The following is a 22,593-nucleotide window of genomic DNA, read 5'->3' as shown; positions in this document are numbered from 1 at the left end:
TTCAGTCCTGTTAAACTACAGGCTTGTATCGGCACTAAAATCAAGATCCGCCCAAGCACAATTGGGACGTCTATGAAAATAGAGCCTTTTGATTTAGCGTCTTTTAAGCGTTCACTACGGCAACTTCACAAACGTGTGGTGTAAACATAATTCCGTAAATCATAAGTCAGATTACAACAATAATGCAAACAAATCTATATTGCATCAAATGTTCATGCTTTAAGAAACAATATATACAAATGTGGATCGTACTTCTTAGGCATGGACCTTATCTAGACACTACAGTACATACTGTACATGAATAAATAAATAAATATAAACCCACTGATCAACTGATATAAAGCAGTGTTTTCCACCTCAGCCTTTGCCATTTGAAAATGTTGTTCTACTACATTGCAATGTTGATTTGAATTTGATGAAGTGTTCAGCTCTAATTCACACAAAAGATGTGCAGTTCCGTGTTTTTCACTTTGTTCCCCAACGGGAACCCAAGCGTGACCTTAAAAGCAAATGATTTTCGGTGCTCACCTCCACGGCGTGTGCAAACAACAAACATATTGACGGGTTTAGCCTTCCAAATGGATTGTTCCCCGGCTGAGCTGGACTGTATTGCTTGGTGCTCAAGTGTTCCTCTGACTGAGGCGTCAGCCTGTTCAATGTATGCTGCGACTGGCGTGACCTCACCGCTCGCCTGCAACATTTAATGGAAAAAGAGCGGTGTCAATTGTTCCGCCATTAAGACAGTAATTGAGAGCCAGCATGGTGGCTGACACTTTTACTTGTCACGCCTCTGAATGTGGAAAGCTTGCACCCTACGGTGGCATTATGGTTAGCTTTCTTAGTTTCAGGCTCAATGGATAAAGATGGTCCCAGTAATGGCTGCCTTTAACGGCAGTATAGTGGGGTCTCTGTGTGGGGAAAATAGGAGACCCTTGGTCATGCCCTCGCCTTTTTTATTCCCCCTGACCTGTTTGTTCTGCTTCTCTCTGAAGAGGCAGCAACGTTTAGGCCAGCCAAAGATGAGGCGCTCAACGGCGTCGAGTGTTTTTTTTGGCGTCTCTCTGGCGTGTCGCACCACCCGCCAAAAGCAGCGCTTCCTTTATTTGAGTGAGGGGGGCTTTGCCGATGTCAATGCCAACTGTACTTGTAGAGAGAGAAAAAACGAGAGGATTCCATCCCCACCTGTCCATCCAGCACAACAGGAGTGGGCAAAGTATAGCCTACGGGCCACATTCAACTCTGTCTATTGTGTAAAGCAACCCACCGATCATTTACATCATCAAGAGTCCTGAATATTGTAATATTTATTAATGCAGCCATTTATTTGTTCAAAAAACAAACTTAAAAATTGTAATGTTTTTTCTTTTCACTCATCTAATTAAATAATTAGTCAATAATTAGGTAAAATTACATTAAATTACAAATTAAATAACTAACCTTAAAACTGTATTAAACCATTAAATTATTGGTTAATTGATCTATCGAATATACTGTAATAAGAAGATAAAACAATAAAATTAACGATTTACTACATGCAGTTAATATAGTTTTATCTCATTATATGCTTGATTAATTAATTTATTGTACATGAAACTTTAAAAACTGTTATTCATCTGATTAAATAATTGTTTAGTTGACTTACTGTAAATATTAAAAATGTGTCAAATACACAAAAGTTATATATATATATATATATATATATATATGATTTATTGCAAATAATGAACATTTTATCTTATTGTAAATAACAATAAATATTAGTAAAATAAACTATTTTAATTTGCCCTCAGGAGACATTTGTTTACTTTATTTACTGTAATTAATCAATATATATTGGTAAAACTAACAATTATATACATACATTAATCATTTACATACATTTATTAGATCATTGGTTAACTGAAATTCCAATATAATTCAAATGGAATATATCGTCGCTGCTTTGTGAAAAACATGTCAATTTTTGTCATATTTTATATTTTTGGGATGAAACTGTATGCAGACATCCCAAATCAAAATCAAAATGGGGGAAGAATGGACGTGTTTTTCACATAGCAGCGAATAAATATTATTTTTAATTCAATGCTTTGCATACACATCTTAACTGGTTTGCGTGTGTGTGTGGTGGGGGTGGGGGATACCTCATCTATGAATGGACATAAGTCCATTTAAAAAAATCTTGTGTGGCGCCTCAAGCTACTAAAAATTTGCCCAACCCTGCTCTTGCATTTCCATTTTTCTTTCTGCCTGTCTTTTCTTTATTCTTCCTTTCCTTCTTTTGCCTCCACAGCTGAAGAGGACGCCAGCATGAAGACTGTTTTTTTCCCCTCCAGCAGGTCTTCCAGTCGCCGGCGAGGGGTGTGGCAAAACGAGAGGGGTGGAGGTCGGGTCGAGAGCGTGTTGGTGGTGGTGGGGGTGTGGGGGCGGGGAATTTATTGATGAAGTTGAAGTGAATTTCAAAGCTAGTTGAGGCAATTCTTCCCTTTCTCTTCGTATTTCAGTCGCCTTAAGAAACAATAGACAGACAAGATAAGTTAGGCGAGAGAAAGGCCAGCGTTTTATTTAATCTCTCTTTTTTTCCTTGCTCCTTTCGTTCTCCTTTCCCTCCCTCTCTCTCTCCCTCCGCTGTCTGTCTATTTTTATCTCTCTGTCTCCCTCCTTTTTCCGACGCTTGAATAGAAGTGGATCAAAAAGGTAACGACCGCTATGAACATAACAACCACAGCTCGCCCCTTCCTCCTCCTCCTCCTCCTCCTCCCCCGTCCTCTCCTCATAATCCCTCCAACAACCCGGCACCTTGTGTTGTGTGCTCATGATGTCCAGACCCCCTCGTTGTCTTCTTCTTTCTGTCTCTATTTTGAGTATATAACCAAAAAGTCTAAAATCCTTCTAGATGTCCATGTGATGGCAGAAGGCTGAAAATTGCACACACTCACTGCTCCCCTTTCAAATTAATGAGAGATAAACTGGACATGGGTTCATTTCTTTGCTCTAATAACTCCCTCACACTGTATAATCTCGTCCTCCGACTTGTCAAGAAAGTGCGTGTTTTTTTGTTTTTTTCCCCACACGGGGATCAAAAAGACATTTCTCATTTGTTTGTCCATGCGGCACGCTAACCGGCTAAGCTAGTCCTCACAAAGATATCATCTCCAGGTTGATTGTCATACTCGCCTCATTATTATTACCATTCGTCCTTCATCGGCTTCTTTCTCTTTCCTCTCATCTTTCCTCCATTGGTTTATCTCTCAGATCGTCTGTCATAAAGGCGGCGTCAATTTGCACACTCCCCTCCTTCGCCTCTTTTCTTCTTTCTACAGTGTGTCACCGCCACCTCTTTGCTTTCTTCTTTACGGCTCTTGCGCCCCTTTCCCTAGCCTCGTGCACGGGGTCCAGAGAGGACGGGAAAAGCGGTATACGTTCGTGTGAGGAGTACTACAAACTCCTTGTAATGCAGCCGGGGGCCTCCTAAAGAGCCCCAATCAGCCTCAATCACGAGCATCTCCAAAGAAAAAGGACTTGAGTCGCACTCTTCAAAGCTCATGGCGAAGAGTTCCCATCAGTGCTTGTCCTACAGGGTCAAAAATGTCGCCTAAAACTTTGGAAATGTGCTGATTAGAAGAGACCAAATGAAAGGGGAAATGCTCTCATGAAATACAAATGTTTTTTTTTCATCTCACAAGAGGAGATTTGAAAGAAATGGAAATACCTACAATGCTACAAAAGTTTAAAAGGTTGGGGCCTTTTAATCTATGCGTCTAATTATAACAATTTAATTTATTATAGTATTTATTATTGCCAAAAGCTATGAAGCCATATACTGTCGTTAACAATAAACTGATAATAATATAATAATAATATAATATGTATAATAGTAATTACAAGTGTAGATTAAGGATTGAACAAGATATGAAGATATTTTGTAGACCATAATGTGATGTCAGTTGATTAATCAATGATCATTGTCTTTTTTTTAGTTTAGTTGAACCACCACAAACCGGTTTCACAAAAGGACATATTTCGGCATACTGGTATAGAAACAAATAAAAATGAATGTCTAAAATTCACCGTTATGATAAATGTACAGTAGTTGATATGCAGTAATTTATACCAGCAGCAATCGGAATAGACAAAACTAGCAAGGTTACCCATTATTTTCATCCACAACCATCTTATTTGTAGGGAGCCCCTCTGGTGCCTGGTATGAATTTTTATTAATTTTTTTGCTAATCTCTACCCACAGTTTATTAATCTGTTCCCACAGTTTACTAATCAGTTCCCACAGTTTAGTAATCTTTTCCCACAGTTTAGTAATATGTACCCACAGGTTAGCCATCTGTACCCACAGTTTAGCGATCTGTTCTTACAGTTTAGCAATCTGTACCCACAGTTTATTAATCTGTTCCCACAGTTTATTAATCTGTTCCCACAGTTTAGCAATCTGTACCCACAGTTTAGCAATCTGTTCCCACAAATTTAGTAATCTGTACCCACAGTTTAATAATCTGTTCCCACAGTTTATTAATCTGTTCCCACAGTTTACTAATCAGTTCCCACAGTTTAGTAATCTGTTCCCACAGTTTAGTAATATGTACCCACAGGTTAGCCATCTGTACCCACAGTTTAGCGATCTGTTCTTACAGTTTAGCAATCTGTACCCACAGTTTAGCAATCTGTTCCCACAAATTTAGTAATCTGTACCCACAGTTTAATAATCTGTTCCCACAGTTTATTAATCTGTTCCCACAGTTTATTAATCTGTTCCCACAGTTTATTAATCTGTTCCCACAGTTTAGCAATCTGTACCCACAGTTTAGCAATCTGTTCCCACAAATTTAGTAATCTGTACCCACAGTTTACTAATCTGTACCCACAGTTTAGCGATCTCTACCCACAGTTTAGCAATCTGTTCCCACAGTTTACTAAACTGTACCCACAGTTTAGCACGTACTTGAGTAGTTTTGAGTGTGATACAGGCGAGAAACTCCATGGCATTTTGATTTTGTGGAAATGAGAACAGGTTAAAACAAGTGTTTTTTAAGACTCTAGGCAACGAGGAAACCAGCGTCTTCACCAATGCAAAACTGTGAAAATGCAATTTAGGTTTTGATAATATAGACTGATAGACGGGAGTGCAACGGTAGAGCCAACATCCATCGTTTGTAGAATACATAACTAATCCTCACATCAAATTTACCATTTTCTCCCGTCAAACGAACCGCTAAAATGAATACTGTGTATAGGTTTGCCGATATTGGAGTATCTATGGCAAAAGCCAAAGTGCTGCCAGCACACTGTCAAATTGTGGCATTTGTTTTAGCTCACGCAACAAGCTACTAATGCTAACATGTAATGTGTAGTGCACACGATCCGTGAAGCACTTTGGCTCTTGCCATAGATCCTCCAATATCGGCAAACCTATACAGTATTCAGTTTAGCTTCCACAAGCGCTTCGTCCGACGGGAGAAAATGGTAAATTTGATGTGAGGATTAATTATGTATTCTACAAACGATGGATAACTGAAATGAGCAGCGATGATGAAGTTGGCTCTACCGTTGCGCCCCCTATCAGCCCATATTACCAAAACCTTGCATTGGTGTAGATGCTGGTTTCCTTGTTGCCCAGAGTCTTTAAAAAGCACTTGTTTTAACCTGCTCTCATTTCCGCAAAATCAAAATGGCATGGAGTTTCTCGCTTGTCTCACACTCAACACTACTCCTGTTTTCAAATAAATCAAACTTGTATCTATTTATTTAAGTGTTCTTCTTTGTTTAATATTGACGTGCGAAACTGTGGGTACAAATTAGTAAACTGTGGATTCAGATTGCTAAACTGCGGGAACAGATTACTAAACTGTGGGAACAGATGACTAAAATGTGGGAACAGATTGCTAAACTATGGGAACAGATTAGTTAACTGTGGCTACAGATTGCTAAACTGCGGGAACAGATTACTAAACTGTGGGTACAGATTGCTAAACTGTGGGTACACATTAGCAAAAAAAAATAATTCATACCCTGGCACCAGAGGGGCTCCGTATATTTGTATACTCTTGGACCGCTCATACTTATGAAGACTGTATTGTTGTTACTGGCCGGATATTTTGGTGTTCCAAAAAGGGCCAAAGACAAAATAAGCAGTGGAAGGAAAGTGAGGTTTTGGATTTGATTAATATTTTGGGGATCAGTTTTGCTGACGTTGCTTGTAAAAGAACCAATGTTACGATGTTACGACCCGCCAAGAACGGCGTTTCAAGACTTGGAGAGGTGTGCGGCCACAAGTGACGCAGTACTCATGACTGGCGTCGATCACGTGATGTTCGCCAGAAGTATAAACCATGCTTAAGGCCTGTAGTACGAAAGTAGCCAAATTGGTTCAACTTCCAGTGTAGATCACTGACAATCTTGTACTCAACAAATATTCAATGTACGGAATAAAAACAACTTTTAAAAAAATAATTAAAAAAAGAAGAATCAAAACTAGCCAACCCGTTCTAACAACTAATTAAAACTAACTGAATAAAAATACATTTAAAAAGTCCAAATGGAAATGAAATGAAAAATATGAAACCCCTTGTGTACATACTGTATGTCAAAAAATTCACTTACTTTACATATTGACGCCTTCCTAAAATAATCGCATAAGTCATTTTTTTCAGATTTTTCAGAAAACACAAAAAATTGAGAGGAGATCATTTAGGCAAAAAATAATATTTTTTGCTAAAAAAAAATGACTTAGTCAATTATTTTAAGAGGGAGACGATATAGAAAAGGACAGCAATTGGAAAATTACTTTTTTAAGTAATTTATTATATCGATTTTTTTCTGTTGTAATTTCAGCTATTTCAAACGTTTTAGTCGTTTTTTTTTATGTCGCACACCTTTTTTGCCTTTTCAATGTTATTCCCATCAATCCCTGTCTGGCCCCCGTGCCTGGATCCAAATGTTAGCGGGGGGGATAACCTAATAGACCATCAAGTGGTCAATGAAACCCTTTGTCTGTCCATGAACGTGCCCCACATTTCTTTCCCAGCACCAGCAGCCATCTTAGCTCTTCATGCAGAGGCATAGCACTACACCAACCCATCCTTCCTCCTCCTCCTCTTCCTCACTCGACTAGTTGTTGTTTACTCCTCTTCCTCCCACTAACACTACGAGGAAAACGCCGTTTTCCTCTGTTTGCCCACCTCCGTGTGATATAACATTCCAGACCTGTCTTGCACGCAAATGTCCAATTAATCCTGGCTGTTTTGGGATTGGGATGACGTATGGCGCTGACGTGGTGACTTCAAATGCATTTCCAGTGTTTGTCGGCCTACAGTACCCGCTGTCTATTTTAAGACCGAGTGTCACACACTCCTGCTTCTCCCCATCGCTTCTTTTCACCTCCATACGCTTGACAGTCGCACGGGGCGCCCTTCCCTGGTCGTTACCGCGTTCTCTTTTATCGCGCCTGTCACGACCGAAAGAACCTCCACGCCGTATCCGTTGCATTTGCTCTTGTTTGCTTCTCGGGGGGGGGGGGGCGTCAGGGTCAGCCCGGCGAGGGGAACGAGTGTGAAAATCACTCACGCAAATAGCGCTGTATTCGCCACCTGTGATTTGTAAACGTGAATGGCAATGGAGTGAAGAGGTGCGCCATTGTGAGATCAAGGCACAACCGTCGGTATAGAGACGGCGGGCTGCGAGCCTCATTAGGAATGACCCTCGGCACACTATCATGGTCATGTGACTGAGGCGGTGAGAGAGTGAAGACAGGTGGAGATGTTGATTAAAATGGAGGTGCTCAAACATTTTGAGTTAGCGTACCACAGACATTAACAGTATTCTATAAAACCTAATGCCAATTAATATGGCTGCCACGTTGGCCTATAAACAAGAATTATTTATTTTGTTGACAGTTTCAACCTAAATATTCATGACCTGTTTAATAAAAAGGAATTAACTAAATTTAATTGAATTCAATTCCATATTTGTTTGTCGTTGTTAGCTGACGTGCACTGCTCACACTAACAACATGGCTGTGAGCAGAGCTAGTTTACGCAGGCATTGTCAGTGTTGCTATTTGCTAACGATATGTAGTAACTTTTAATACCACTCTGGTGAATATTTTCCAAAAATGTGACTAGTGAGTTTAATTGGTGCAAAAAACAGTCAACATGAGCAGAATCATTTTCACTGCTCGGTGGAACGCAATCACGGAGTCAATTGCGCTTAACATTGGTGACATGATGCCCATTTATACGTTGATGTATCAACTTGTTGTAACCTGCTTCCAAGCTGCAATTGTTTTGAACACTTATAAATGCTGGGTTGTTTTACTAACTCACTTGCTAAGTAGATGTGGACCAGTGATGTGCGGTCAGGAAAGGCAAGGGTAGGCACTGCCTACCCCAGGCTGAAATGAAACTTGAAACCGTTTGGCATTTTCTATTTATTTAAATCATTTCTTTAATTTCAGAAAGCCTGCACTACCTATAGGTTTAAAAGTGACAACATTTGGTGATTTTCATACCTCAATTAAAAATGACTCATTACTTCGTCTGGCCTGCAGGCAAAAATGCTGCAAAAATGATCCTCCTGAAGGCACACCGCTACTGTGCTTTTCCCAGCCCTGTACGCGTAGCGATGTGTGTTCGCGCATGCATCGTCAGTTTCCCAAAAGAAAAGTCCTTTACGCAAATAGGCAGCCTTTTTACGTTGCTGTATTACTCCTATGCAAACATACGTTCGCACAGTGCCTTTTTTTAATGATGGAAAACGCTATCTTTTGAAGGATGGGAGACCAACGTCTTAGCTACCAGATCTTCAACAAAGTAAGGGACAAATAATTATTCGTACTTTTCACAAAGAATGGTGCAAAAGGAAAGATTGGCTTTGTGGATGTGCTTTGATTAACTGGCTGTTTCACTTTACATGGTGTTTAGCATTGCTATTGCTATTGCTATTGCTAGCTTAATTTTGTAAGCAATTAGGCTGTTTTACAGGGAGATATTCACTTTACTATATTCTTTCCGGGCGGGTTTGAAATTGTCCGTTTTACGTTGTGCGGCAAATGGGAGGCAGAGTGCACTGCAACGTTTACTGTTGCTGGCAGACTGCGCACTGGCTAACGGTGGCCCAGAACTTTAGCTGAGTGGCAAGTGTTGAGATGCCTACTCATAGGCCCCGGGGCTAACCATAAAATATAGGCCCCCCCCTCCCAAACCCTAACCGAGATGCGCTGCTTATTTTTCCACCCTTGACAAACAAATCAGCGCACATATTAAGTAGGGGTGTGCCAAAAAATAGATTCTCATAAGAATCGCGATTCCCATTTAGTATGATTCAGAATCAATTTTAAATGCCCCAAAATCAATTTTATTTAAATTATTTTATTCTGTCTTGCCTTTGTCTGTGTGTGCCTTTATTTGGAGCGCTGTTCATGTTGTACCCGGTTTGGCCACTTAGGGGCAGTGTCGTTCCACGCGGTCTAATACACTGTTAAATTGTAGCCAGATTAGAGAGTAGAAGGAAAAAGTCACGATCAAGTTATTCCAATAAAAGTTTTTTTTTTGCAGCGTGGACCCGTTCTTTTGAGTTTCCACCCCTAATATTGTTAATTGTTTTTTATTTTAATTAAGTGTGTGTGCTGCACATGGCACCCACTCAGCTTGGGGGTTGATTTTCCTCAAGCGTGCTTGTACCCCTTTGTAGGCTCCAGACATATTGCTGGCATTATTATAGTACTGCTCCCTGCAATTTGCTATATCAACCCCCATCTCTTCTAAAACACTTGTTAGTAACTGGAACAGGCTTTCGCCAGTGTGCCTTACTATTGGCAAAAAATGTACAAAGCGCTGTTCAATGCAACCATCTGGTGACACAAATCTTAGTATAAATGTCGTCTGATCTACATGGGAAATGTCAACACTAATGGAGACGTATTTCACCATTTTCACTTTACCAACAATTTCAGATAGCACTTTTTTACCCATCAGATCTATAAATTCCTCACATACATTTAAAGATAAATATGAGGATGTTCCACTTCCAGCAATTCCATATTTTTCCATGTGTGATTTCAAAAAAGGGTCAAATTGGCTTAACAGTTTCATACATCCCAAATAGTTACCATTGTGGATATCACCAAATTTGTGGATGCTTCCTCTAAAAGCCAGTCCCCACTCTGACAAAAAAAGAAGCACATAAGACCAGTACTGACATTCATAGTTCAGAATCCACCACACCGTGTTCAGCTGACTCGTTAACACAAGCTATCATGGCCATTCATGCTCACGTAATTGCTCATCTGCTTGTTTCCAATCAGAAAATCCTGATGCAGAAAATGCTGATTTAGCTCTATTTTTACCCCCCAAAACTTTGCATGGAAAGCGAAATTTGTTGCCACTTTGAGGGGAATTGCACAGACGTTCTCTTTGCACACTTTCCCCATTAGTAAGTGTTCGTGTAAAGTGCGTTCTGGAGAAAAAAACATCTCTGGTGTTTAAAATTCTAGCCAAGTATTTGTCGTCCTCTTCCTCCGTCAAATGCCCCGGGGCTCTCCTCCCCCGGCCTGGCTGGGCGCTGTCGCTGCAGCTGGTGGTGGAGGTGGCCCGTTTGCCGATTAGGCCCGTATCACCGCCGCTCTAAAACTTTGTTTACGGTGACGTAGCTGTCTGTCCTCACTCGCCATTAACTGTATGGCGGAGTGGGCGTGGTTAGTAAATACAGCGGCGGAGTGACTAACAGAAAGTTGAACAAGTGGCACAATAGTATATGAAACTGTTAAGACCTCTGATAGGCCCTCTTTTGGGACACACTGTATTACGACCACAGCGATGCACAGAATCATTTGCGGCCGCAGGTTGGTGAACTCATGCATGATTGACAGAAAAATCAACAAATTGTCTTTTATTTTATTTTTTATAATGATTCTGAGAGGCCCCTGACGACTGTAGGCCACTGGGCTGCAGCCCAGCATTAAAGCGGCCTTGGGTACGAACCCCACTCAAAGTAAATAAATAAATAAAAAATTGCGGAAATAAAAAATGTAAGACTTCAAAATATATTTTTTTGTGTTTTATTTTCTACCCATACAGAGGAGGCATATGTTAAAAATAGTTTGAATGTATGGCATCTTGTATCTGAGTATCAAGTATCTCGAGGTCAGGCTGAGTGTCCTCTTTTTAGGAAATGAAATTATGGTCACCCTAGGATACTTGCCAACACACAAATTTGTAATTGGTGTGTGCGTCTCAATTTGCGACTGCCTGCCTACCCAAACCTAGAGCTCACCACGTCACTGATGTGGACTTTATGCAGATTGTATTACTTATACCCAAAGTATGGTTAATTATTTTTGAACCAGCAGGTTGGGTTTGAAGATTAGATTTGGGTGAGTTAAAGATCGGAAGCTGGAGGCCATTTTGGATACTTTCACTTCAACCTAACATTCTTAGAAAATGTTGGTGGCAGCTGAATGGCTCAGTGGGTAACACCGCTGTGGGCATCTGCTTAAAAAGTGTGCCAAACATATCGTGCAAGTGAGTGAGTAAACTTTTTTTTCTTTTTAAAAAAGTGTTTGTAATAACATCATTATTTTTAACTTGGGGTATCAAAACTACTGCGTTAATTTTGAGTTAATTTAAAGTTCCTTTTTTAACGTGCGATTAATGACTCTCCCTTACTTCGAAAGCTTGTATTGGGGGAATTCCAGTTGCAGCGCAGCAGAAACGTCCACGTCAAAATTTATCAGCAAAAAATGTAATAGGAGACTCTGGTCAAGTTGTATTTTACAATTCTAAAAATGTGCAGAATTACTTCATGTTAAAAATTAGATAGCTCTTAATATGAAAAGAAACATGCACTGAGCTGTCACTAACATCTTACAAATTAAATTATGCCATCTAGTGGCAGAGAAATGACCTCAACACAAATCAATATCACTTGTTTTTTAAAGGTATAATACATCTTTTTAATTTTAACTAAATTTGATGAATTATTATAAAAGTACTGTATCAGTGCCTAAAAGAAGCAGCCAAATTTTTATTAGTTTAACATTTTTTCCACTTTCATGTTAACAAGAGTATTTTATTGTAGATTTAGAACAAATATAAAATTTGTGATTTGAGTTTGAATTTGTGAGTTAACTTTTGAAGTCATGTGATTAATTAAGATTAAAAAATGTAATCGCCTGAAACCCGTTTGTTTTAACCACAACTTTACTGTTAACTTGGTAACCGATTTCTTGGTAGCTTTAACTCATCAGTGTGGGTAATTTTTGTTGGGTCAAAATCAAATCCTCAACCCAATGCGCTGGGTGTTAACAATTGGCTCTGTCCCTTCTGAACCCAGCACTGGTCTGTCTATTTCACCCGACTTGGGTTCATTTGAAAACCCGGCAGAGGTCACCTTGCCTCAGTTGCACGAATTTCCATGAGGAAAGAGCGTGAGAAAGCTCGACATGCTGCACACGTGCAGGGTTGTCAGATTAAGGTACTATGTCGTGGTTATATCAGTACTTATAATTGGCCCAATGCTAAGGTAGGAGGAATAATTGGTTTCGTATGTTTGTTAAATTGGCATGCTAATCCTAATATATTGATCCAGTATGCCCTTTTTGACATTGATATGCCGTCATTTATTGTGAATTATTCTGCGGACCACAGTTATGGCTTGTGAATCCCAGTTTGAAAACTACTGCATTAAAAGGAAATAGCCTGAATGTCTCGTTTCGACCAAGTAGTACAACTTGGCATTACAATTAGGGTAGCAAAGTGGCGGGGCTAGACAACAAGCACTTGGTGAATTTGTCTTCACTCTTTTACGTAGGTCTTATTACACCTGGCCACTGCATCGTTGAGATTGCTGTGAAGTTGCAACAATCTATCTTAAGCAGACAAAGTCCAATTATATTTTCTGTCTGACATTATCTTAAAAAAAAGGTGTACATGTAATTTTCAACCCCTTTATCTCTGTGAAGGATGCGTTGATGGTTGATTGATAAGTTGGGTTGGTAAGAAGGCAGATGGATGATGAAGCTGTTGTTGGATAGAAAGGCAGGTAGATGTGCGTCTCTCCAATAAAAGACGATTCGATACGTATCTCGACAGATGGCGTGCAATAGGATTCAAGGATGTTTAGATTTTACAGTGGAACGATTTGACTTGGTTTGTTCAGCAGGATTAGGATTGGATTTGATACGGTGCTGTTCTGTTCAAGAGCGTATGATGAAATGAGTTTCTTGTTGTCATTTGACATACATATAAAGGAACTCGCCAGCACTGTAAATGTGGCGTTTCCTACAAATATGCATCTCTCCATTTCAAGGTGATTTTACATGTATCTTGATAACGTAAACCTACGTCCAGTGAGCACTTCTCCTTTGCTGAGATAATCCTTTCGGACTCGCAGCTGTGGGACATCAAGATGCTGATTGTCCAGCATGATTATTGCATAGGTGCGCTTTAGGCTGTCCACAATAAAAGGCCACTGTAAGGCGGGCAGCTCGATTGTATTGGTGGGATGTCTGAAGGGAAACCAGGAGTGCAATACATCTCATTTGCATAGTTGATTGAGTTATTGTGGCCTGTGGAATGTTGATCCAGAGGAGAGATCTCCCCCCCCCAAAATTCCAGCCATGAAAACTGAATATATTCTTGTAGACCTATCATTCTCTTCCAATATACCACCCGCCAAAAAACAACCTCCATGTCTTGTATTGATGACCACGTGGAAGCTTTATCGCTCCAAACCGAGCTGAACTGTGGCTCCTGGTGGAAAAACGCCTTTTATCGGGGGACTTGAGGGAGTACTGATTCGGAACTCCCGAACCTGCCGCCATTTTAGCCTTTATTCGACCAAGGTGCAGAATGGCCTACTGTCATCTGGCATCTCGAGTAGATGCGTCGCGGCCAACGTCGCTGTCATCCGACGTCACCTGGAGGCCGATAAGACTGGCTTGTGAATGCTTGTGAATGCTTGCTATCTGCGCGCGCGCGCCGCCAGCCTCTGCTCTCCGTGAAAAGTATTCTCTGGGGTGGACGCTTGACTTGATAAAGGCGCCAATTTGACACCTGCCTCCTACTACTGTCTGAAAAGTGCATGCATTGTGTGTGGGTGTGAGGAAGTGTGTGTTTGTGTATGTACACTTTTGTGATTTCATTGACTTGACCCTCTTGTAGTCTGAAGGAAACAGAAGAAGCACACATGGCATTTTTCTTGTTACTTTGTTGCTCTTCAGCAGGTTAACTTTAACTGTAAATGTTCATTTTACAGGAAATAACCGATTTATCGCCTCTTACTCCACTTTGCTATCTCTTGCTCTCTCCCTTCTTTTTTCCATTATGCAGAACACACTCCAAGGCTCCACGCTGTTTTTTGCCTTTTAAATTTAGTAGCATATTTTTGTTAAATATAGTTTTTGGAAATATCACAGTATTGATGACAATCTTTTTTAGATGCCCTACTGATTGCATTTATTTACTATATGATTTTAAAACATGGTCTGGAGCAGTGATGGGGAAAAACAAGCATAGCAAACATGTAACACATACATACAATTTTTTTTAATTTAGTATAATATACTAATATTTGATTTGCAAAAATCTTAATTTTCACCCCTTTTGGCAATGGCATGTTTCCATTTCATAGTTTGTCCTAGTGGTATCGCCATACACCCAACAGTATACAAGAACTTGCATTCCAGTTTGTGTTTTAAATATATATTTTTTTTTTCTCCATATTTTCTGGCTGTCTAATAAGCCAAAGAGAAAAATGCAATAAGAGTAGAGCTAATAAAAAGGTCACTTATCGATTAGTTAGTTTGCAGGCAATCTTGCATGCATTTCACCTCGTAAGTTACTCACGGAACATTTCAGGCTTTCTTCAGTGGTCTGCATGACACACAATGTACAAACCCCATTTTAGAGAGTAAGATTGGACGATAGGAAACCAGCGAGCTGTTCCGTGGCACATTCTCACACACACCGACTGGAACCCCCTTTCATGCCCATTAACTTTTCAGCATGCGGCTTGGGGGTAGCAAGCCGTGCTCCATTCTGCCCCCTGCTGCCCATATGCCGTATCTGCCAGTAACAGGTGCAGGATTCAATTAGAGCAGCAGGCACTCTGCAGTAGGTCAAAAGGGCCAGGAAGGCAAACTGGGCAGAGCCGCACACTGAGCGGAGCCTTCCAGATTAAACATAATATATCTTCAAACTCACAGCTTAGATTGATTATAAAATATGTCATATTGTTCATTAATTAATATATTGAATATAATATAGTCATGTTTATATGTTACATAATTTACAGTATACAGTATTATATGTGAATGACAAAGAACGTACTCCACAGCTCACACTCGCATGCAGACCCATGATATCGCAGGCCACCCGACCAAGCTCCGCCTCTTAAAGGCATACACATTCACCCAGGTACCACAATATGACCAATGTTTGATACATTTCATGCTATTTATGTCCTACGTTTAAATGGATTCTAAAGCGTGTGGGAGGGGTACAACTTTTTTTTTTTTTTATGTATGTGGGCTCTCTGGATCCTGACTTTTCATCTGTTGTGAGTGAGTCGAACATGTATCCCCACAATAATTGTGGTTTATTGGATTATAATTATGTAATCATAATTAATAAATACATATTTGTGCTATAAAATAATAATTAGTCATGTATACATTATTTTATATAATTATCATTGTGACATGCAAAAAGGGTGCTAATGCTGCTGGTTAAAACTGTTGTATTTGTTTATACTGGATGCATCATCGACAGCAGGCATCCAAAATGAAAATCCTAAATTTAGCCCCAGGCAGCTCACCTTTTAATTATTTTACAAGTCATTTAGAAAATGACTCCCCCTCACTCAGGGGAACACACTTCTTTCTCTCTTTCTCTCTCTAAAGCCATTTTTTTTGCAGTCGACTCATATTGACAAGTCGCAGGCTGACCTGTGCCTGCGAGAAGGATTATGGAGATGAATAGTCAATTATTACAGCAGCATTTCCCCGTCTGTGCCATGTTAATGGCCAAGCTGGAGTGTGATAGCAAAAAAAAAAAGCCTGTCTTTTTAATCCCTGATAAGGTAAATTTCATTTGCCATCTGGCTAGTTTGGAGGCTAAATAAGTGCTGCCCGTCACAAACAACAAGATTCCCACTCCAACAAGAATTAATCGATTTAATCTGACTGCCTGGCGTAAATCCGCGTAGCTTTTCCTCTGGCTAACCTGCTCTAACCAGACCCGCATAATACCTAATCTGAAGATTTATGCTTAATGCCTAATGCCTGTTACTTAATACCTCGTTCATATTGTGGCCATAATAGCGTTGTGTGCTATAAGGCTGCTGCTGGGTTTTCGGCATTACGGCGTCCCGCTGCTGCAATCACCATTCAATTAGAAGGCGAGAGAGGGAGGTGAAGGTAAACAGGAAGTAGGTCTGAGTTAATGGAGAACACCCCTCCCACCTCCACAACCAGCCTCCCATCTGTGCAAGATGTAAAGTGTGACTCTATGCGACTGCCCAATTGATGAGGTTTTTTTTGTTACAAGCTGTTGCTCAGTTGCTATTTTTAGCTTGTGTTGTTGATTTACAAGTGACCTTTTTAATAACAGAGGTCGTAAGAAAGTGAGCGCTGAAAAGAAGCAGTTGATGTCTATTCTGCCTTCCCTTACCATACTGAGTGCAGTTTGGCAGAAAAAAGATGCCAAGGATGCATCCTTCAAGTTGCTCTCATTACCACATTCAATTGAAGTTTACTGTAAAACTAAACTTAAAACGAAGAGATATACACGTAAATTTAACCAAATCGGCTTTATGTTAATGCTAATGTGAAATGACTGGCTAATAAAATTAGCATCACTGTCGTGAAACCGTGCTGCTTTGAGAGATACTTAACGCAGCACACAAGTTCTTTCAAATAATTGTTGCTTTGACTTGAGAGCAAATATTCCAGATACAAGCAATGTAAGACAGTGAACTGAACTCACCTTATTAAATAACAAGCAGCAGTTTGTCAGACAAACAATTTCTCAAAAAAGAGTCTTCAAGCTGTTAAATGCCACTCCTAGTCGAAGTTTACTGTCAAACTAAACATCAAACAAAAACAATTCCATGTTGTTGTTTTTTAAACAATTACACAACTTTGCCTTTCGCTAGATTAATGCTAACACACAATGCAAAACGCTAACTAAAGCTAAATGGGCTAGCTAAATGGCTAGCTAAATGGGCTGGTTACAGTGTCGTAATCCTTGAAGCAATGGGTAATTGAACACAAACAGTGCCTCAAGTCATAAAGACAGACAATATAATAACTCATCCCATATTTTGTTATCTGCGATAAACAACTCATAAAATTCAGTTTACTGAACCACTTATAGTTAGTTGTAAAAGTATTTTTTTGTTTTCATGTTCATGAATGCAATATACTGCCCCCTGGTGGCCAATTTGGGCATACCAGAAGAAGTTTAATGACAAACTGTTTAGTTGTTTGCTTTCAGTGTAATTTTTACTTATTTACAGAATGTTTAATGAAGAGCAATTTATGGTGTTGTTTTCCTTTTTAAAAACAAATTTAAAAAAGTTTATTATGGGTTTTTTTCGGTGGTGGATGCTGGAACAGATTGATTTAAATGCCATCCATTTCAATGCTGAAAGATGATTTGCGTTTTACAGTGTGGTCAGTGGGGGCCACCCACGGAGGAGCTCATCATAACAAAGCTTTATTCTGATCAGCTGCTTGTTGAGAGTTGAAGCTTATACACTCACTCAGGCAGTCTAATGTTATTGCCATGAGTCACATAAAATGGAGGCCAGTACCAATTTAGGACAAGGCTATTTGGGAGGTGAGGTACAGTAATGGACTGATTTTGGCCAGGACGCTGATGTTTTGTGTCGTGCATAATAAAAGCGCTCTTGGCCAAGTGCATTGGCTCTACCAGTCTAATGTAATGACAAGAGAGCACCCACTCGGGTTGCTTTTGATCAACGTTCAGTGTCGTTAAATCACTCCTGGCTATGCTCTTTTCCCTCTTCATTAGGTATTGTATACCTGCAAAATCTTAGAGATTAAAAAGGAAAATAAAAATCTTGTCACAATACAATTGAATATGAAACACGTGCTTAGAACAGTAATTGAAGCCTCAACATGGAGCAATAATTCTAACTGGACACATTTACAAATTTTCCCATTAGGTAAATAAAGCAACTACACTCCAAATTGTGCTTTCAGCCTCTTGCGTACAGTATATGGATGTGTGAGAAAGTCCAGAATATGCGGTGCGATACATTGTAGATGTCTACATGCAAAATGAGTTATTTCATTATTAATTAATTTTTCATTACTTTTGACGACCGAGGATGGAGCTAGAGCATTTACGAAGACAGCAAGGGCTACTCAGTCTTGCTAACCAAGCGACGATTCAAACCTCTCTAGCAACTTTCTCTTTTTTTTTCATAAAGAAGGTGCTGGCAACAAAACTATTGAGTTTTTTATGGTATTATTTTAAACCTCTGGAGGACTTTCCTCGGAGAGCAGGAGATATTCGCCACTCTGTTGTTAACAATGTTTGCTAATGCTAGTTTGTGCTAACACTGCAGCTCTACTTTTTACAGTAGCTAACCTAGCTGCCAAGTAGAGTAGTTATAGTAGTAGTAGAAGTAGTAGTAACGAATTGCGACATCATTCATATAATTCAGAAGGGCATGTGTACAGGCACATAAGTCAGGAATAGGCGGACAACTAAAGATTTACTTAGTTGTTTAATTTCACACTTGATGGGTTGGCAGGCACTCCAGAGAACCAACTATTTGCACACAAGCAATTAAAATGTCAGCGGTTGTTGTTTTTTAGTGTGTGTGTTTTTTGTAACATGTACCCTTTCGTGTTTGTTATTGTGGTTTTGGTTTGCAGTGCTGTAAAGCTGTGTTCCATCATACTGAGTTGTTTTGGGTACAATATCGCATATTGCAAACCACAACAATAAACATAGTGGTAACTGCATACTTCACTGACATAATTGAATTATGTCATGTGTATGGTGTACCTAATATTGTGTATTGAAAATGTAATGAGTAGATATCGTTGCTATTTATTTATTTATTTTTTTAAATATCAGTTTTCTGGTCACAAGCCAGAAATAATTCAGGTCACCTATCCTATATAAACTGATGACCATTGTGTACAACATGGGTTGTTCGCTGACATGCATGTTTATACTTACATTTCGTACATTCTGGGAACAATTGCATGCTTTTTTCTGTCCCTAATTCTACCTTGAGCCAGAGTATTTCCAGCTTTGTTTAAGGGTCACCTACATGGACCCAGTAAGTCCACCGCCTTGTGCGTGCCTTTTATTTCTCCTTTTTACACCAGCATTATACTTTTATGATGCTGTCCTACTTTTATCGTCCGTTTCCTTCGCGCTGCAGCATTTCAGCTCTGATAACATCTCGCCCTGCACAGTGCCGACAATGTTTTTCTTTTTTCTTTTTTACTTCCTCCTCATGTGTGTTACTCTCCCACTGTGCCTGGATCGATGAAGATGTCGTTTGATTGTAGTCGAGTTGCCGTTAGTGGAGAGATTCATCGCTTAGCCCAAAAAAAAAAAAAGCCATTAGGCAAGTAAGGTAATGCTTTGAACTACGCAAGCTGCTAAAAAATAAAATAAAAATCATCTTGCAAATAAACTCGAATTAATAGAGAACATTGATTAATTGTCTAGGCTCTAGCCGCTATTAACTCCTTTTTTTGATTGACAAATGTAAGTACTACCAAGTACTATTTCTGATCGAACTCAAAATGACACAAATAAACGCGCATGCTAATGTTAGCTTACCCTGTTTTTGTATCAAATCCTGTTTTTGTGCCCACAGTCTTCTATTTTTCGAATACAGCTAGAAATGACACCGACACACATGCTAAGATGATCTTAAATGTTACAGTATCATTCTCCTCAGTTGTTGTTCATTTTTAGCCTGTGTGGTTTTCTACCTGCGTTTGTATGATAATGAAGTGGAAAATTGACTGTGCAGTTGAAAAAAACTGAACTAGCTCATTCCTTAGTGACCCAACATGTTAGCATTCTCCTCCCGCAGCAGACTAGAGACTCCATGCAATATTCAACACGTTTTGAGCCCGGGCTGATCCATCATTGTGTGACAGAATTTTCTGTCGTTTGGGCATGGGTGTACATATAGTATGTGTGTGCTCTGCACTCATCACGTGTGTGCTTGGATGCCATGCACTGTGTCCCGTGTGTCCAAATCTCCCCTGCAGTGTCCAATTAGTTCAGAGACGCGTTCAATCACGAGATGACCAGCAGGTGTCTGCTACCTCAAGCCAGAGAGCCATATTACTAAACTGGCACAAGGAGATCTGTATGTGAGGGTACTGCATTGGAGGCCTTGGGGGTCCTCAGCTGTTTTGTCCTGTAGTGGCTCCAACACTTTAAAAAATATATATTTTCTGTAAGGATGCCAGCGGCTTTGCTTGAAGATCATTTTAGGCCCGCTGTACACAGAGAGAAATGACCAAACCCAATTGAACTATCATGAAGTTTGTGGTGTTCTGTTTGCCTGTTTATACACAAATGCACAGTATAGGAGTTTTGGAAAGTCTTCCCCCTGTCCAGAGTTTTCAAAGAAAAAGAAACTCTTCACCGTTTTTAAGAATAAAGTCCTACGTTTGCATGTGGATAAAACAAAACTGTCACATTCTCATTCTGAACTGCCTGTGTCAAATCTGGGCTTGTGTTGGAAAACAACCACAAAAAGCCAGATAAAAAATACCCTTGAGACGTTTTGCTTTTGCAGCCCATGAAAAATTAAGAAGGGTTTGATAGGTCTCTCAATAATTAGCCCTATGGGGTACATGACTGCAAGGTAAAGACCCAAACGATTTGAAACGCGTTTCCTTCCCAGAACCCAAATTTAGAAAAAATGTGGCGACTTGATGATCAATTAAACACGTTTTGTGGCCTACTCTTCAAGTCAGTGGCACAAGCGGCCTTGGTATTCATTCTGAAATACTTGTCACTCGATTGAGAGTCTTATTTTTATTCCCTTGAAGCTTGATTTAGGATTTGGGAATATGCAGTATAGCATTTTGTTCATGCAAAGGGGACAAACGGCTACCTTAAAGTCTAATAATTCAGCAAAAACGGTAGGTTAGTGTACGTTTTTCCTTGAAGGACAGAAATGGACCCTGTCAGTTTTCCATCTAATGTCCCCTTTAAGTAATCCCTTTCAAACTTTCATTGACATTTGAATCCTTACTTGGAGTAGTTTCTTTCTCCAGAAACCTTGCTTTTGTTCCAGAGAATACTTTAGAAGTACGTCTTGTCAAATGTACTCCTTTTGTGCCCTTGATGCTTGATTTTTATAAAAAAAAACGTTTTGGTCCTTCGTATTTCTGGTACAAAGGGCTACCTTAGAGTCTAATAATTCATCATTTGAGGTAGGAGAGTTTAAGTTTTACCTTGAAGGACAGAAACACACTTCTACTATACCGCTTTGTACAAGCAATTTAAAAAGTCTAACACTAAGAGATTAACATATGTGTGTACAAACAATTTTAAGAATTTGTTTCCATCCATTGTCCCCTTATAGTCATTTACAATTCCACCCGTCATAAAAACTTAGTATTCTTTAGCTTGCTTGGAGTAACTTTCGGTGAGCACATTTTTATAGCCTTTTGTTCCTGCAAAAGGTTACAAACCGCCACCTTGGAGTCTAATAATTCATCATATGAGGTCGGTGAGTGCAGGTCTTACTTCAAGGGACAGAAGTTGACTCCTCCTGTAGCCCTTTTTTGATACCGTAGCACTTTTTTGGCACTACCAAAAGCAATGATGGCATCCAGATCATGTATTTTGGCGACCTTCCCAACTTCTTGGCAGCGTTTTGTGGAAACCTGTCTTCTTACTCTCGTCTGAGAGCCAAATTGGGTCCTACTAAAACAAGCTCCACGTTGACTGTTTTTCCACCCGCCGAAGGAGAGAGGCCTTTGAGGTAAAATTGCACAATCAAATAAAAAAAAAGTAGGCCGAGATGAATGCGATTAGAGACTACACCTAAGCGGGAAGCGAGCATCAGCCGCAGCGCTCCCCATTTATCAAATCCCGACGAGCACGACGCTGATGTCCTACAAATGAGCTGATAATGCATCTCATCTCACTCTGCTGCTGCCCATTATCATCCTATCCTTTGTGTCCTTATTTTAAATTCCCAACTAACTTTTATCGACCCCGATCTTTTTTTAGTTGTAACCTCCCCTTCCCGTTGCCCGCTCCCTCACCATCTCTGCCATAGCTTTTAATGATGACAAAACCGTCACTCTGTGTCCGCTTTCTCCACTGCGCTTCCTTCCCTTTCGCTGCAGTCTTTGTGTGCCCGGGGACGCTGCTGCGCGTGCAAGCACCCAGCTCTTTGCAGGAGGCCGAGCACCAGGCGGGCGCGTGGTGCAAGGACCCGCTCCAGTCCGGCGACCGCCTCTACGTCATGCCCTGGACCCCCTACCGCACCGACATGCTCTTCGAATACGCCTCCTGGGAGGACTTCAAACAGAGCCGAGCCACCACCACCTACAAGTGAGCA

General features: G+C 40.1%; 1 protein-coding gene across 8 annotated transcripts in view; it reads left to right on the top strand.

The window, feature by feature from the left end:
- adgrl1a (adhesion G protein-coupled receptor L1a) overlaps window positions 1-22,593 on the top strand; it is a 182,908-nt gene that overhangs the window by 118,801 nt on the left and 41,514 nt on the right. For 6 of the 8 annotated variants that reach the window (XM_086085997.1, XM_086085989.1, XM_086086004.1 and 3 more), the window contains one exon: window positions 22,379-22,586. In XM_086085997.1, the coding sequence (XP_085942123.1) occupies window positions 22,379-22,586 (208 nt within the window). Of the gene's footprint in view, window positions 1-2,432; window positions 2,695-8,693; window positions 8,817-22,378; window positions 22,587-22,593 lie in introns of those variants that run through there. The other 2 variants (XM_086086021.1, XM_086086028.1) reach the window with 2 other exon arrangements.

This window comes from Leptonotus elevatus, chromosome 1 (genome assembly GCF_054856555.1).
Source record: "Leptonotus elevatus isolate MCC_2025b chromosome 1, RoL_Lele_1.0, whole genome shotgun sequence".
In the NCBI taxonomy this organism is placed as follows: domain Eukaryota; kingdom Metazoa; phylum Chordata; class Actinopteri; order Syngnathiformes; family Syngnathidae; genus Leptonotus; species Leptonotus elevatus.
The sequence above is the reverse complement of the archived record's forward strand: the minus strand, read 5'-3'. Positions and strand labels throughout refer to the sequence as shown.